General features: G+C 45.4%; 1 protein-coding gene across 1 annotated transcript in view; it reads left to right on the top strand.

Annotated features, from left to right (window-relative positions):
• Window positions 1-18,959, top strand: part of EIF3H (eukaryotic translation initiation factor 3 subunit H) — an 80,374-nt gene that overhangs the window by 20,017 nt on the left and 41,398 nt on the right. Inside the window, exon 2 of the mRNA XM_072151290.1 lies at window positions 1,793-1,949. Coding sequence (XP_072007391.1) covers window positions 1,793-1,949 — 157 coding nt within the window. The remainder of the gene's footprint in view (window positions 1-1,792; window positions 1,950-18,959) is intronic.

Genomic DNA, 18,959 nt, shown 5'->3' on the forward strand with positions numbered 1-18,959 from the left:
ATTTTTAGGTTTTATTCAGACTTTTTTGGATTTCTGTGAAGCTTCTCCTCTATTATGAATCTCTCAGTATTGAGTGGTTTGTGTGATTTCTAGGAGTACGGGGCGTTCCTCTCCTCGGCTTTCTGGTTACGCGATGCTCTGCAATGTTTTCAGCTCTGCGGGAGCCCAGCGAGGCCACTAAATTGCAGGTCACCGGCAGCGGGGAGCGCTGTATAGTGCAGCTGTCATGTCTGTATGCCGCTCCATTTACACATACGTGGCGCCCCTGACACGCCTGCCTGTATACTTAGCCTGACGGCTCGGGAGGGGGATCGCGGTGTATCGCCTCGCAGTTTTGCATATGTGTAGCACCCGGTGCTGGGGCTTTGTGTAGGATCCATTAGCGATTCTCAGGGTTTTAAAAAAATTTTTTTTTTTTCCCCTGCTCTTTGCATATGAAGCGTTTTACTAAAAATGAATGATAAATAATCCCTTTACTTACACAGTGACTTGCTTAACCCCTGAAAGGGGGTGGCTACTTTACCTAATATTTTGTGTAAGTGTTGGGGGGCGGGGGGGGGGGGGGTGCGATATTAGGTAACTTACCAATATACATCTTATACAAGTTCTGCGCCAGACGTCAGCCCAGACATTCCTGTCCATAAAATGGCAGCAGATGGAGGGTCATGTGATCTCCTAACTGTCCATGAACAATCGCCCTGCCAGGACCTTATGATTGTATACATGAATATAAGCTTAAGGTCTCGGGAGGGTGATAATCAGACGGAGATCACATGAGCCTCTATGCGGCCGTTTTACGGTCAGGAATAGCTTATAGTGATGGGTTGTTCGTGATGTACGAGCCGGCACAAAGAGCCGACTCATTCACATGAATGGCGTGAGCCAGCTCACCTCCATGAGCCGATGGCTCACTAAACCCCGCCCCCAAAATGGCGCACCATACCCCCTTTAAACCTGATAAAATCGGGTTTAAATTTGGAGTGGTGTCCGGTGACTGACTGGCCTGCGGCTCCCTATTATATATTTAATAGGGAGATTTTTGGGAGCCAGAAGAGCCGGCTCTTCTTAGTGAGCGCAGCCCAATGATCCTTAAGAAGAGCTGGGATTCCCATCACTTACCTTATCAGTCTTGCCAAAGACTTTACATCATTTTTTGTAATGTGTATTAAATTCTCCGCTTTGTTCATATCTAAAGTGAGGTAAAGTGGCCAACCCCCTGAAGGGGACAGCCTTTTTTTTTTTTTTTTTTTTAAGTTTTTGTTAACATTTTTTGCTCCCTGCCTTCAAAAATCTATACGTTTTTCTGCGTAAGGCGCTTTGAGAGGGTTCGCTTTCTGCATTACAGATTTGTGCTTACAAGTGGTGATCTTGAATATTCCATGTCATGTACAGGGAAGCTGGAAAAAATAGAAAATGTTGGGAAATTGATATACACCCCCACCACAGGGATTGGGTAACGGTTATCGATTGGTCCCTGTACTGATCACTGGTGTTTCTGGACTGTATCTAGAGGACTCGGACCATGGGGGATATTTATCAGAGGTTAAACTGTATTAGTTGCCCATGGAAACCAATCAGAACTTGGCTTTCATTTTATAAAAAGGCTGTGGGAGAATGATAGCTGAGCTCTGATTGGTTGCCATGGGAAAAAAAAAATGTTTTATGTAAAATATGTGACAAGATTGCTGCACCACAACATAATGGGTACAAGGATCGGCTCGTTTAGTAGATGGCACTAATATGATGGAGAACGTCTAGGTGGTAACATGTCCTGTCTTCTCTGTCCCTGTAGGTGGTGTTGAAGATCATCAAGCACTACCAGGAGGAAGGACATGGGAGCGAGGTGGTGCAGGGAGTCCTCCTGGGCCTCGTGGTCGACGATCGTCTGGAAATCACAAACTGCTTCCCCTTCCCACAACACACCGAAGACGATGCGGAATTTGATGAAGGTAACCGCGTTACAAAAACTTTTGTAGTTCACTAATGGAAAAGCAGTCCTCTAGTAGTCCCACAACTACCTTTAAAAAAAATTTGACAAAATTTGTGGACTTTCTGAACTTAAATTTTCTACAAAAACCTAGGACTAGCTTTTGTCTCTGATTTTGGCTCCGCCCAGGTTTTACCGTTGGCTCCGCCCATGAGGAGCAGAGCAAACGTCAATTTAAGTAAATAAAAAGTAAAAATGTTGCAATCAGAAGAGCCAGATTTTTCATTTTAGCAAGTTAATAAATTCAAATCGATGGCCCCGAGCCTACTTCAAAGGTCTCGAACCATGAGTTTTATTTTTAGAAATGAATTGTGATCCTATAGAATAGAAGTAAAGAAGTAACACCCGCCTCACTTATCCTAAAATAGTCTGAAGTCCTTGCAGGAACTTAACAGACCTGCCCACTTAGTTACTACTAGAGGGTTTATAAAGGGGGTATTACAAGCGGTCCCCTACTTAAGGACATCCGACTTACAGACGACCCCTATTTAAAGACCGTACCTCTCTGGTGAAGCTCTCTGGATGTTACTATAGTCCCAGACTGCAATGATCAGCTGTAAGGTGTCTGTAATGAAGCTTTATTGATGATCTTTGGTCCCATTACAGCAAATAATTATGAAACTCCGATTGTTACCGGGGCAAAAACAAATTTTGTCTGTAGCTACAACTGGAGTTCAGCTTACATAAAAATTCTAATTAAGAACAAACCTATTTTGTACGTAACCCGGGGACCGCCTGTACTACTTTTAACCGATAGTCGTTGGACAACCCCTCTAATTTGAATAGACGCCATGTAATACCTCACATCTCCTGTAGTGGCCACTGTACACATATTGTCAGGCCTTTGCTGTTATCACTGGGAATGCTGAATCCTCTTGGGATTAATCCGGATGTCGTAGAATTTCCTCCGTGCTCGGAATTGACGCCCATCTAGAGACGTCTCGGCTCGCCCCATTTATTACCCCAGCTGCAGATCTAGAGGTTATTCCAGCATCTTACTGCCGTTGATTTGAACGCTGCTTCAAGTTTTTTCCTCGCCTTGGTTTCTTTTGTGGGTTTTTGGTGTTTTTGTATTCATTAGATCTTCCTTCTGTTTGGAAGTTCATGTGTGAGGATAGATTTATCCTGCAGGGGGAGCCTATTGGAGGGAAACTATCAGCAGGTGGCGCTATGTAGCGATGCAGTGTAAGGCGTGGCCTTGGAGATCCATGTAGTGACAACTTTTTTCGATGTTAGTAGTAGCAGCAGGACTGTGAAATATGTATGTATGTATATTTCAGGATTGTAGCTTCAAAGTGCACTGGGGTGTGTGTAAGGTATTGTCCCTGGATGAATCTGGACAAACCTTTGTGTGTGTGATAGTAGCAGCAGGACTGTGATTTATATTTCACTGGGATTTTCTCACACTGCTGTGCTTTCTTTTCTGTGCATTGAACTATTTGCACAGTTCCTCTCCTATGCGCAAAGTGACTGCTGTAATATCCAACCAGAAACTTGCTACCAGAAGGGGGGGGGGATATGGAGCAGGGAGCTCAAAGATGGGGGCGTCTGACACTCCCGCAGCAACCACTAAATTTGACTCTCCTCCTTTTTGGGTGAGTTTTTTTTATAGGTAAATGACTCTTCTCATCCCGTTTTCACATGAGACAGCAACAGAACAAGATAAGAGACACCGGCAGCTAAACTTATAGCTGGAAATGCAAACTGTAGATTCAGCTCACCGAACCATAAGCTGTAGGATGTGATATTTAAAGATAAGGATCTTATCTTTTGGAAGACACCAGCAGCATGTTTCTAGGTGCTATAGTACAGAAGAAGGTGGCTTCTGAAGTGACATTTCCCCTGCAGCCTCTAAACTTGACTCGTCTCATGTGAAAATGAGATGACTCTGTGGGAGAATTTTTTTTTTGGTAAACTTGTTCTCTTTTAATCAATCTCCTCAAGATACCCCCCCAGGGTCACCAGGGATTCTGTATCGGCCACTTTGTAGCAGGGGGCTCAGTCACCCCCCAACACTCGCCCCTAATGCCTTTACTCCCAATGATCCTTAAAATAATCCATACAAATCTGTATAAATCGATGTAATCACGAGGCATAGTGCTATTTCCACCACTAGGGGGCAGTGTTGTCACACATTTGCTCCAGTCTCTTCCACCTTATAGCATACATATAAGGAGATTGGGGGGTAGGATTTCGGTGGGTGATGATGATGGCGAGTGCGCTGCGTCCTCCATCAGCTCCTTCAGTAATGATCCTACAGAAAAAATAAACTTGTGAATAAGTTACACGACTATTAACCCCCCGGAGCCCCCGGTTACTGTCCATACAGTAAGGAGATGGAGTCTTCGAGGGGTTCGTGTGCCGCTAATTATACCCCAGAATAAATTAACCCTCTGCGTTGCGGCATCCAATCGATCACATGACCTCCCTCTGGGTTCTTTTATGATCATTGGATTGTAACCTGTATGAGTTAACCCTTTCTTAGACCACTGATGGCAGGGGGGGGGGAGCGCTGCATGACGAGGGTCCGGCCGCACGTCTCGGCATTGTGTCGGCTGGCTGTCGTCTTTTGAAGCACAGAGCAGATTATCTGATGTGCTGACAATATGGTCTCAGCAGGGTTTTTCCGCTCCGCTCGTTCATCATAAGCCGCTCGTGTCGCCGCCGCTGCTGCATCTCATCTGCAGCTTCCTGTTTGTCACCGGGATACGTGGATTTGGTCTCGTTTTCGGGTTGGGGAAGGGATCAAATAGGGGACAATAACCCACCACCCCTTAACCTTAAACAAAATCTGTTCTCTTTTTAAATCTGTTTTGGTAAAAAAATTTTTGGGGAAAACATGTTGTAACACAGAGAAATGTTGTTGTCCTTTCTGCCAACCCAATCTTAAAGGGGTTGTCCAGTGATGGCCAGTTAGGTCCAAAGAGGAAAAATAATATCCAGCACTCAATAATGAATAAAATCCAATAACCTTTGATGATCAATGAAAGATACGTGACAAACGTGGGATCCATGTAAAAAGACCTACGCGTTTCGAACTACACAAATCTTAACTTCTTAGTCACGGTCCACAAGATAAAGCCTCACCTGCTGAACCGCGGGTGTGTCCGAGATGTGGGACCACTACGGATCACAAGTCCATGGATCCATCGCACCACCTTATGCACCTGAGATGAACGTCATGCCCAAAAGGGGTTAATTACATGGCGTGTCTGACTACCACGGTTACAGAATATTAAGTTCGGATGGGTTTTTTGGTTGGCACTTAGAATGGATACATATATCACATAATCGGGATTGTTTCCACTTTTGTACTGCTGATTTCTTAAATTATCCTAAAAAAAACTGGAAAATTAAAAAAAAAATCCGTTTTGGGAGCGATCAAATCCGTCATGGATCCGATGCGTGTAGAAATCTAAATTAAGAGAATCTTTGCCACGTTTTCGATCCAGTATCAAGGGGTCATTAAAAATTCTCCAAAACTATCAATATATTTGACATTCCAGAAGTACAGGCCGTCCCCGGGTTTACGTACAAGATGGGGTCCGGATGTTTGTTCTTAAGTTGAATTTGTATGTAAGTCGGAACTGTATATTTTATAATTGTCGATCCAGACCAAAAAAAAAAATTGGCCCCAGTGACAATTGGAGTTTAAACTGTTTTTGGTGTAATGGGACCAAGGATTATCAATAAAGCTTCATTACAGACACCTTACAGCTGATCATTGCAGTCTGGGACTATAGTAACATCCAGAGAGGTCACCAGAGGTCAGAGAGTCTAACTATGGGTTGTCTGTAAGTCGAGTGTCCTTAAGTAGGGGACCGCCTGTATAGAGAAATCTTAGGCTGATCTGCATATAGGCTATGTGTACAGCATATTGGAGAGAAATGTAGATTTACACTGACCGTGCAGGACATTGGGGTTGGCCAGTTCAGTCCTTGAAATAAGGACCCTGTGTTGACCACGTTTCTTGTTCTGGGACGCGGAATCCCAGTCTCATTGTTTCGTCCTCTTTGATGCTCCATGTCGCCACCGGACCCTTCTCCGGTCCCATAGTGCAGCCATACTTTCCACTACAGGACTATGGTACCACAGGGAGGCAAAATTGGTCCTATATGTGCTCAGTCCCTAACAATGTGGTCGACACGTTCCGTACTTCATGGACTGGATATACCGACTGGGTTGGTTGGATAGAACATCTCCAAAATGGTAGATATTCTGGGTTTTACCACCATCTAGAGGTTGATACCTACAAAAAGTGCTCAAAGAAAGTCCGACTGGAGGTCCGGTTCACGGGCACCCAAAGGTACCGTACGGGGAGAGAGGGCTAGCGGTCCAACCAGAAGAACTACAGTGTCACAGATGGTTGATAACGTCACCACTGGACACCCCCTCAGATCTTTACGATAAGACAAGACTCTGCACGGACATGTTTGACTGGTAGTGCATGAAAGTTGGCAAAATTTTTTTTTTTTTGGGTGACGAGTAAGCGTCCTCACGACTGGAGCGGGAAATGGAAGCGGCACAGGATTTCACAGAAGCTGTAACTTAATTCAGTCTTTGCTCTACGTCGTGGTGTTGACCCTTGGGAGAAGCTTCTGCTTAGTTAGCGACCCCTGGAGCTGTTATCAGAGATCCGGCAGGAGTCTTCCTCGCAGCTAGTGGATTAGTCGCCGAGGCCGGAGCAGAGGTTGTGGCTGATAATGAAGAATCCTCTGTAATTATCTGCCGAGCGGCTGCTCAGACACCGGCCTGGAGATCTAGGATGTCTCCATTAGGTGCCATCGCTGCTTCTGCATGGTCTTCTCTCCTTGTATCTCACTACATGCAGCTCGCTGTGTATTATTTTTTTTTTATATTTTTTTTCCTGCATGAACTACAACTCTCAGAATGGTCCTGACCTTATTAGCTCCTTCACATTGTATAGGATAACTTTTGAGTAGTTAGAATTTCAATATGTACAGTCCCTCGGAAAGTGGTTTACAGTGGGATATTATTTTGGTTGTCTCCACCTTATTGACACTGGGCAACTCCTAAGTAACATTTGGGTCTCTTGAGGGAACCAATCTGCAGGAGAGAACCAAAACCTTGATATAAAATAATCTTTTCAAACTCTGGGAGGCGTTACCAGAACCCTTCCGTGCTGTAGCTTCAAAGGCTGTTATATTGTGCTGTAGTACTTGCTCCCCTCCCACTGTGTTAAATTAGAGCATGCACAAGGAGGCGGGAAGTGCTACGTGAGGGGGAGATGGTGAAAGAGCCTGTGAAGCTGCAATATGGAAGGGCTCTGCTAACCACCCTAAAGCCCTTCTGTCTCATTAGCATAATTGTAAAAGTTGATTTCTAGAAGGAAGGAGGCCATGGATAACACATTTAAGCAGATTACCACAGGCCCGGTGCCTGGATCTAGGAGTAAGTGCCTTTATCATGCATTTTTTTCTTTCTTTTTTTATCGGCTCCTCATTTTGGCTGCACCTGGTATTGCGATTCTGCTCCATGGTTAATCGGGTTGAGCTGCGATACCAAATTAAACTGGTCAATGGCTGACGCTGTTTGGAAGAAAGACGCCAAGTTTGGCATAATTTCCAACATGGTTTAATTGTTTTGAAGTTGTTTCTGCCTGGAGGTTACACGAGTGCAGCCGAGACTTGTGCTAAATGAGAACAGTTTGGGGAATTTTATCTCGGCTCCTTCCCTGACTAGTGGGACAGAAAACATTTCCTATTGGCTGCCCTGCACTTAGGTGCCTGCACAGGGATCCTCCCCTTTCTGTGAGAATGACTGAGCATGTGCGTCCACCAGTACTGAAAACATATACGTTTCTATATACATTAAACACCAGGTGGCGCCATACCTTGTAAATGTCATAAGAGTAATTTATACTGTACAGTTGGGTTTACGTTGTAGAAAGACCCCCCCCCCCCACCCTCTTTTTAAAGATGTATTTTATTATTATTATTTTTTAAAAAATACTTTTTTCACTCAGCTTTTCAGCAGTGGCTGCTCTTTCCTTCCCATTGGTGTCTTACGATGTTATTACCGTGTTTGTCATGTGACCAGACCAGTCAGTCATGTGCCATTGTTCACCACTTATGCTTGTGATTGGTCGCAGCGGTCACCTGACCCAAAGGTATCTGCAGGAATCGGCAACCAACAAAGTGAAGCCAATGCTGGATTTGAGGGACCCAGGAGAGGTCATGTTGGCTGGAGCTGAAAGCTGAAAAGTTGGGAGAACCCTGTGACACCTAAAAACTCAATAGATGCAGTTTTTTTTTTTCTGGAGAGTGTTTTTGATTTTTAACTGTTGAAACAACATAATAAATGAAAAAAAAATACTTAAAAAATATTCTTGCAACTGCACAATGTGAACCGGCCTCTTACCCAGTGAAAGTTGATATAATTGTACACATGGAATATAATGGCGGCACAATCCTATTGTAGCGCAGTGGGTGTGGTCACATGGTGGCGGTCCGGTTAGTCCGGCCGCTTCTGATTGGTGATGGACACACAGAATGTTCTGTCTTCTCCCTCTCCGGACTGTAGTAATAAATGGGTGCTATCAGCGTGGGTGTCGGCGTTCCTCCCACGTGCGGTCGGCGTTGATGTTGTGCCAGGTGTGCGGGATTTATTCGCTTGTGTCCTTCACGTCTGATTTGACAGCTCGGGGTATGAGAAGTGTTAAAGCAGATCCTGCCGGATCGCTGGGCCCAGACCTCCCCCCACCTACTTCTCCCTCTGCTTTTCCACTCGGCGGAGGAGACCACACCTCACGAAACATGTAGCAGACGAGCCCCCGGCCTCCTCCAGCCACCAACAATAAAAGAAGAGCCATTGGCCGTCAACAGCGCGTTACGTGATTTATGAAGTGCGGCTCGAAGACGCTGCTCCTCTCCAGCTCCAGCCATGAGGAGACGCAGCAGATTAGGGCAGATGAATGTCATTTTTGTCAGCCACATGTTTTAATACTAAGCAGAGGAGAAGCCGGGAGCCGGCCCGCTCCTGTGACTGCTGCATTGTTCATTCATCACCTTATTACTTTATATCGGATTTATTTAGGATTGCCGCATGTGTCCTTTTAAAGGGAAAATCCATCCAGATATCTGCTTCAGGGAATTTACATGAGATATTGTTCCCTGTTATCAACCTTTTCCATTTAAGGTGCACCGCAATGCCCTTTAATGAGCCCCTGAGCTGCACTCGCTCTTCTGCTGCTGGTGCAGTCACTGTGTACATACATGACATTACTTATCCTGTACTGATCCTGAGTTACATCCTGTATTATACTCCAGAGCTGCACTCACTATTCTGCTGCTGGTGCAGTCACTGTGTACATACATGACATTACTTATCCTGTACTGATCCTGAGTTACATCATGTATTATACTCCAGAGCTGCACTCACTATTCTGCTGGTGGAGTCACTGTGTACATACATGACATTACTTATCCTGTACTGATCCCGAGTTACATCCTGTATTATACCCCAGAGCTGCACTCACTATTCTGCTGCTGGTGCAGTCACTGTGTACATACATGACATTACTTATCCTGTACTGATCCTGAGTTACATCCTGTATTATACCCCAGAGCTGCACTCACTATTCTGCTGCTGGTGCAGTCACTGTGTACATACATGACATTACTTATCCTGTACTGATCCTGAGTTACATCATGTATTATACTCCAGAGCTGCACTCACTATTCTGCTGGTGGAGTCACTGTGTACATACATGACATTACTTATCCTGTACTGATCCCGAGTTACATCCTGTATTATACCCCAGAGCTGCACTCACTATTCTGCTGCTGGTGCAGTCACTGTGTACATACATGACATTACTTATCCTGTACTGATCCTGAGTTACATCCTGTATTATACGCCAGAGCTGCACTCACTATTCTGCTGCTGGTGCAGTCACTGTGTACATACATGACATTACTTATCCTGTACTGATCCTGAGTTACATCCTGTATTATACCCCAGAGCTGCACTCACTATTCTGCTGCTGGTGCAGTCACTGTGTACATACATGACATTACTTATCCTGTACTGATCCTGAGTTACATCCTGTATTATACTCCAGAGCTGCACTCACTATTCTGCTGCTGGTGCAGTCATTGTGTACATACATGACATTACTTATCCTGTACTGATCCTGAGTTACATCCTGTATTATACCCCAGAGCTGCACTCACTATTCTGCTGGTGGAGTCACTGTGTACATACATGACATTACTTATCCTGTACTGATCCCGAGTTACATCCTGTATTATACCCCAGAGCTGCACTCACTATTCTGCTGCTGGTGCAGTCACTGTGTACATTCATGACATTACTTATCCTGTACTGATCCTGAGTTACATCCTGTATTATACTCCAGAGCTGCACTCACTATTCTGCTGCTGGTGCAGTCACTGTGTACATACATGACATTACTTATCCTGTACTGATCCTGAGTTACATCCTGTATTATACCCCAGAGCTGCACTCACTATTCTGCTGCTGGTGCAGTCACTGTGTACATACATGACATTACTTATCCTGTACTGATCCTGAGTTACATCCTGTATTATACGCCAGAGCTGCACTCACTATTCTGCTGCTGGTGCAGTCACTGTGTACATACATGACATTACTTATCCTGTACTGATCCTGAGTTACATCCTGTATTATACCCCAGAGCTGCACTCACTATTCTGCTGCTGGTGCAGTCACTGTGTACATACATGACATTACTTATCCTGTACTGATCCTGAGTTACATCCTGTATTATACTCCAGAGCTGCACTCACTATTCTGCTGCTGGTGCAGTCATTGTGTACATACATGACATTACTTATCCTGTACTGATCCTGAGTTACATCCTGTATTATACCCCAGAGCTGCACTCACTATTCTGCTGGTGGAGTCACTGTGTACATACATGACATTACTTATCCTGTACTGATCCCGAGTTACATCCTGTATTATACCCCAGAGCTGCACTCACTATTCTGCTGCTGGTGCAGTCACTGTGTACATTCATGACATTACTTATCCTGTACTGATCCTGAGTTACATCCTGTATTATACTCCAGAGCTGCACTCACTATTCTGCTGCTGGTGCAGTCACTGTGTACATACATGACATTACTTATCCTGTACTGATCCTGAGTTACATCCTGTATTATACCCCAGAGCTGCACTCACTATTCTGCTGCTGGTGCAGTCACTGTGTACATACATGACATTACTTATCCTGTACTGATCCTGAGTTACATCCTGTATTATACTCCAGAGCTGCACTCACTATTCTGCTGCTGGTGCAGTCACCGTGTACATACATGACATTACTTATCCTGTACTGATCCTGAGTTACATCCTGTATTATACTCCAGAGCTGCACTCACTATTCTGCTGCTGGTGCAGTCACTGTGTACATACATGACATTACTTATCCTGTACTTATCCTGAGTTACATCCTGTATTATACCCCAGAGCTGCACTCACTATTCTGGTGCTGGTGCAGTCACTGTGTACATACATGACATTACTTATCCTGTACTGATCCTGAGTTACATCCTGCATTATACTCCAGAGCTGCGCTCACTATTCTGCTGGTGTACTTTTCTTGGTTGGTGGGGTGAAGGGTGATATAATAATAGACTTTTCCGTCAATCGCTGGTATGTGTGGCTTTTTCCTTACACCAGAGAAAATATGCAGATGAGAAAGATGGGCGGTGCTGAGCCATTGCCAATTGAATGCTCTTTTTTTTTAAAATTTTTTATTTTTTTTATGTCCCCTATCAGTCTCTGGCACGTGCCCAGAGCTGAGCGATTTCTCTCCTATGTTAATATTCTTGTGATTTAAAGGATAGGACGGCAGAATGTGCCTCGGAGAAATGGCTGTCTGCACATGACACACAAGTCCTGGGCCCCTGCCGGGTGCTCTTGTGATATACAATCGGGCCGCTGCGGCGTGCGGGGAGATGGATGCTGCGACACCCATGCTGAGATGTGATCCTGTACCATTTACAGCTCCTTCCATCACATTTTCCAGTGTTTTTATGAGAAAGCTTCGCTAGCGGCTCATGAGATGGAGAGGCCAGAGGAGGTCAGCGGTGGGGGGGCCCGGCTATCCCCTCGCTCTGCCCCATACTGTGCCAGGCAACTCGCTGCCAACCGCAACAATCTCCGCAGCTTTACCCTTAACCAGGCTCCGGAGTCTATTGTTATAGTATGTAGTCCGGACTCTCATTATACATAATACTGCTCCTAGGCCACCGGGTGGCAGTTATCAAACCGATACGTTTCGAAATTTAAAAGAAAACGTATCATTTACATAACTGCCGTTTGCCATTACTAAAAAAATGTTACATTTTTGTATGTTGGAGGAGTGTTCTCTCGAAGGACACACTTATTGCTCCACTCTACATCTAATGAATCTATATCCTAACCGGCAAATAAACTATCAGCTTAGCCGACGTGGATCCGTGGCAGCCCTATAGCGGAGTAGGCAGCGCTTGGTGACCCTCTGTTTGCAGCTGAGGATGATGGGTGCTCTGCTTGATGCCATGGTAGGCAAGAGTTAAATGGGATTTCCAGAAGTTAAAAAAAAAAAAAAAACAGCGCCACCACTGTGCATGGACAGTGCCGGTATTGCAGCTAAATTGCACAGAGGTGAATGAATGAAGACTGAAGGAAATCTACCATTAGGGTCAAACCTAGATTAAACCAGCGACACTTGTAAGATCACCACAATCTCGGGGCCTGGATTTATTATTCATGACCTCATTCCTTGTAAAAAAAAAAAAAAAAATCAACTTTTCTGACTCATTAGCATAATTTAAAGCTCTGGAAGTCTATACCAGAGCCCCTGCATGCTGCAGCTTCACAGGCTGTATACGGTCTCCCTCTGCCTGTTGTAATCTCACACAGTAGGAGAGACAAGTTGTCCAGAACAGTGTAACAGCCTGTGAAGCTGTAACAGTGACTTTCTCTGGTAACATACTCGGGCACTTTTCAGGCTCATTAGCATTATGAAAAACAAAATAATTTTAAAAGGAATCAGGACCAACAAATATAAAGAAATTAACTGTTACTGTTATTTGTCTAAATTGCACTTTGGGCGCGTGTCCTCACACTGCTGTGCTCTTAGCTCTCTGTATTGTGATGCTCTACAGCTTCTCTCTGCTTCTGGAAATGATTGCTGCAGTATTTAGCTCAAGCCTGCCACAGCTTGGAAGGCGAGGGCTGTGGTGGATCTAGATGCAGAGAGCTGGTGCACAGCAGTGTGAGGACACTGCTAACCACATACACAAAGGTCACAGAGCACAACTGTGTGAGGACACGCCACCAGTGCTCTTGGAGAAGCTACAATTTTGAAATGGAAATCCATTTTTAATAGTCCTGCTGCTACTTACATACTCAAAGCTATGATTACACAGATTTCCAGGGTCAACACCTACAATTGTCGAGAGAGAACAGGGCACAACTGTGTGCGGAAATGCAGCGGTGCACTTGGAGCATCTACAATCCTGTAATACAAATTAATATTCCACAGCCCTGCTGCTACTAACATATGTAAAGATAAGATTACACATCTATACAGTGATGGCTGCAGAGAGCACAACTGTGTGAGGACACGAAGCAGTACACTAGGAGAAGTTACAATACTGAAATAGAAATCCATTTTTCATAGTCCTGCTGCTACTAACATACTCAAAGGTATGATAACACAGATTTCCAGGGTCAACAGCTTGAACTGTCGAGAGAGAACAGGACGTAACTGTGTGAGGACACGCAATGGTGCACTTGGAGCATCTGCAATCCTGAAATATAAATCCATATGTCACAGTCCTGCTGCTACTAATAACATTCACAAAGGTCTGATTACACAGATCTCCAGGGACATTACTGAACATTGCAGGTTTGTATGGTCACTTGCCTCCTGGAGTTTGTCCTGTAGGCAGTGTGGCACCACTTATGATGCGGGTGCTCATTCCCCTGTCGCCATCTCCGGTGCCAGGCCGCCATCTATCACCCCAGTTTGATGATCGCTCACGAGGACGGTGCAGATCTCCGTCCCATATCCCTTTAACACTTTGCATTCGCGTCCGTCCATGCCTCGCCGCCTCGTCTCAATGACCAAACATATCGGGGCGGCAGTAAAGCCGGAGCTGTGAGCCGTGTAACAGTTAATGGAAGCGCACTACGCTATTAGTCCGTGGCGCGCCTCTTACATGGCCGAGCGCCTTCGCTTTATTGCATCTCCAATAAAAGGCGCCGCTCGGCTTTTCTAATTGCAGGAGTAATAAAATCCCAAGTCAAACAATCGCTGAAAAGGTTTAGAGCTGGAGATCGATATATCGGAGTTGCAATGAAATGAGCGCGGTCATCCAAGTCCCCTGCCGGACCCTCCCCACCGGCTGCCGATCATCCGGCCATGTATCACATTACTCGTGTATAAGCTTGTAATGGAGGATCCGGGGAGGTGGATTGTATATGAAAAAGGATTATACACATGTCTGGGGATTATTCAGTGGCGATTGCATTGACACAGAGCACAGCAGTGTGAGGACACGCCGGCGGTGCACTTGGAGAATCTACAATACTGAAATATAAATCCATATTATCCATATTATCCATAGTCCTGCTGCTACTAACAACATACGCAACATGTGTTGCTTGTTCCCGTTAGTGGTTCAGTATAATTTTTCCGATTTGCTTTTGTGATGGACCTCTGCAACCAATCGGAGGCGGCAGGACTGCATGGTGAGAGACAAAGCAGTAGCCTGGACCAATGAGGAGACAGGAGGTGTGTCTTGGACTATCTACTCCCTATAGACAATCTAGATGGGGGGGGGGGGGGGTGTAAAGATTTTAATGAGGTTGATATAGCGAGTAGGATAGAGGTTAACAATGTGATGGGTTGGGGGGGGAGGGTCACTAATGGGTGGAGCAGCAGGTCGAGCATGCGTTCTGCCCATTCATGCAATATAATGGGGTTGTTGGAAATCGCTGAACACAGCATATCTGGCGAGAGTGAGGCAGAGCGCTGTGCTCAGCAATATCCTGTAGTATTGAATGGAGCGGCAGTAGGCGTGCTGTAACTGCATGGGAATAAGAACTTGGGAAGGCAACTCCGTTTTTATAATTTTGGGAGTAACATTAACCCCGTCATAGCAGGCGGTCTGTGGTGGCAGCCATTGTCTTTCCTCGCCGGTTACACAATAATGAAGCCTCGTCTTGCAGCCGGAGCTTTTTGAATAAGCAAATGTGGCCTGCGGAAGGGAAGAAGCATTTGAAGACACAAGTGCCGTGACACTGCCTGTATATCATCCCGAGCGATGGAGAGATGAAACACATGTAAGGAGGAGAGAGATCAAGCAGACGCCGAGGCCCCGCGCTTGTCGTCCTTAAAGGAACATCAAGAGAACGGATGAGATGGCGTGGGGGGGGGGGGGCCCCGGACTCATTACACGTGCCGGACGCTACACAAGTCACTTCTTAATCGCTAACAATGGAGGAATATTCTCGCTGTGTCTCCAGAATCTTGTGTATACAGGGATCACACGTTACCCTCTATCCACACAATACGGGGCTAACTTGCTTTTTAGTAGGAGAAATGAATGAAAATGTATAACTCTGAAATGATTGGTTACACAACTCGAGGCAATTCTCTGTCTAATCCAATGAAGAGCCTTCGATCTTTACAAATAGATTTGGACTTCCCATACAGAGCTGTTTCACACTTTTTTCCATTCATCAGTGCAGTGCAGGTTTTAGTTGGCGGCTTGAGATGGGGTGCAAGACGTATGATACATTTGCCACATAACGATTAATCTGGAATCTTTACCCACAATCCTTTTCGTTGAGACCAAAATCAAATGCCAGCCTGTTCTGATGAGATGCTAGAAGCACGGAGCAGTGCTGTAACAACTGACCGTTTTTATACACAGAACGCAGTGACTGACCATTGTCTTGTGTTTGACCCCCCCCCTCCCCACCTCCTCTTGGCGGAGTACATCATTACACATCAGTCACATCCTAATGTACTACAGTGTGCTGTATTATACTTTTTGGATCTAAACCTCGTACCCCAGGGGGTCCACCGTGCAAATGTTTACTCTGTGCCGTGTTAAAAAAATCCGAGAATGGTTCCATGTGTGCGGAGAACAGCGATGTCACAGATCAGGACTGTGAGCCGGCACCACAGGCCTCGGCCTTATAATAGCCCCATTTACTAATGAGTGCGGCCCGCCCTCCTAATAGGGACATTCCTTCTCCTCAATCATCCTTATCTTCATCTAATTTCTGCCCCTCGTGTTTCCTGCGCAGACAGGGGTGACGGGGTTAATTTTTAATACATGTGCAATAGGAATAAGCCTTTACATGTATGACAAATTGAATACTAATGATTTGTAAATGTCCTTTATGTCAAGGTTTACCATCTGCGTTTTCCATAAGACCCCCCCCCCCCTTACCAATCACTAGACCTCGTAATACAAGGAGCCTTAATGCAGGATCCAGGAATTGATTGAGTCTAAGTTTGAGCGTGAAGGGGAAACGGGTTTATTGAGCGCCCACTTCCTGACTATAGGAGACTAGCAAGCCATCAGGACACTGGAGGGGAAGCAAGAAACTTTATAGCATCCGAAATTAGTTTTTATTTTCATAATTTGTCAATCTTTATCGAATAAATTTAAAACGGCCTGGAAACGTTTCTCACTCTGATCAATATACACTTCCTGCTCTGTAGAGATCACTTCTAAGCCTCGTTATCCTCACAAGTGGGATTAGGAGAAGTGATGTTTGTCTGTAGATAATGCGGGATCTACCACTACACTCCCAACCCCCTTGTACAGTGACCTTTCAGCAGGGTCACAGAGCATGCCCACAACTCTCGTCAGACTGTATGCCCTCTGCATGACGTATAAAGCTAGAAAAAGTCGCAAATCCTGGTGCAAATTTTTTTTTTTTGGAAAGTCGGCCTTGTAAACATGACCTTGGCCCAAATCCCAGCGCCTGTGCACGTTTTTTGTCCGCAGACAAGACCTAGACTTGCTGTACTAAACGGACATGTTGGGGCTTATTTACTAAAGGCCTGCTTGCACACTTTCGCCGTACTTTCCGACCAAAATTTCGGGTTTTACATGGCTGTGACAGGTATTTAACAGGGGATTATGTCGCACGCAATCAGATTTTGGCGCAGCTGCGCTGCTTTCTTGCCACACAAATATGGGAAGGGGGAGAGGGGGCCGTCAGACGATCAAACTGATTTGGACCGAGTACGGGATTTAACTTTTAAAATTGTCGCGAGCCCAAGAACTTACATGCACCAGGAAGAAGGTGAACTCCGGGGACCTGAGCGGGGAAGCGACACATGCAGGATATCGGGCGCACGATCTTGGTGAATTGCGGCACAGGGCATTATCGTTGGACAATGCACTTTTGGTGAATTCCTGCAGACGGGTAAGTAAATGCGCCCCGTTGAGTCCAATATGGTGGTGGGATTTTCTCGAGAGCTGGGTCATCGTGTCATCCCCCATCTCATCAGACATACGACTGGATTAATTCTACACCAAGTCCTGCAATCTCGTGGTTTTCTGCTCCAGGCTGAGGCTATGTGTAATGCACTGGGCCTGGACCACTCAATGTCACGTCCACTTGACGTGAAGAAATTCGCAATTTATCAGTTGTGCCCTCCAGTGAGTCTCTGCTCGGAGCGGACGAAGCCGTTGACGAAGCAATCGCACTGGTGGGCAGTGGACTGGGCGATTTCTTGTTGACCTAGCTCAGTTACAGTAGACTTCAAGAATTTAGTTATCTATACAGTCAGTTCAACGCGTTTCGACCTCTGCAAGCTTGAGGTTAATGGGGGAATTGTGCACAGACTAAGGACAGTGCTACAAATTAGGACCAGCACCTGCACGCTGTAGTAGTTGGCAGTGACAGCTGCAGGTAGAGGGTAGTCTGGTTGGAGGTTGGAGTAACGCGTCTACAGATATTCCACCCACGCACATACATGAGTCTGCTCCGAATGTTCCTGCCACCCCCTATGTGTGCGTTGTGGTCGCCGTGCAGTGAACCTGCATTCCTCTATTGATTGGTTTAACATGGTATAGTACTTAATTCCTGCAGTCCCACGTTATACACGCGTTTCGGTGGCCAAGAACAGGATTTTTTTTCCCCCCTTCTCTTGTTGACTAAATAACGGGGGTCTTGCTTTCGAGGCGTCGGGGGTCTCTCAGGGCATATACCATTCACACGTAGTGATGTCATTGTGGTAGAGCGAGACGCATGCAGCATGTACAAGTGACTTCAATAGGACAATGATTAATTACACGTCAGACGATTCACGGAGCAGCAGCAATTGTTTCTCGTGAAAATTGTCAGCAGCAAACGAAGGCAAATATTTCCTCTTACGCCTTACGAGCCGGGGGGACCGGCGATACATCGCTCTTCTCTCATTTGCAATGCTACATGGAGATGTATATTGGAGCTGTGATGGAAGCTCGCTATGTCATCTGGAGTACCCCCCCCCCCCCCTCCTCCCATCCCTTCCAGGAGTGTGAAGGGTTCCCAAGGCAGGAATGTACAAGACCGACTGCATTGTAATGGGAGAGCAGTATCATCATATCTACCGGGAAGGCGTCACCAGAAAATGACTTTTTTGTAAAACCTTTATTTAAGGATTTTTAATTTGCATTTCAATTATCAATATTTAATAAATAAAAATGTCTAACTTTCATTGTCACTGATGTCACAGCTTATCCCCTCCTCCTCCCTGTACAATGACCTCTATATAGATAACACTGACCCATCATTACATCACTACTGACAATAGATGATGTCACAGCTTATCTCCTCCTCCTCCTCCCTGTACAATGTCCTCTATATAGATAACACTGACCCATCATTACGTCACTACTGACAATAGATGATGTCACAGCTTATCTCCTCCTCCTCCCTGTACAATGTCCTCTATATA

The sequence above is a fragment of the Engystomops pustulosus genome, chromosome 5 (assembly GCF_040894005.1).
Source record: "Engystomops pustulosus chromosome 5, aEngPut4.maternal, whole genome shotgun sequence".
Classification (NCBI taxonomy): Eukaryota; Metazoa; Chordata; class Amphibia; order Anura; family Leptodactylidae; genus Engystomops; species Engystomops pustulosus.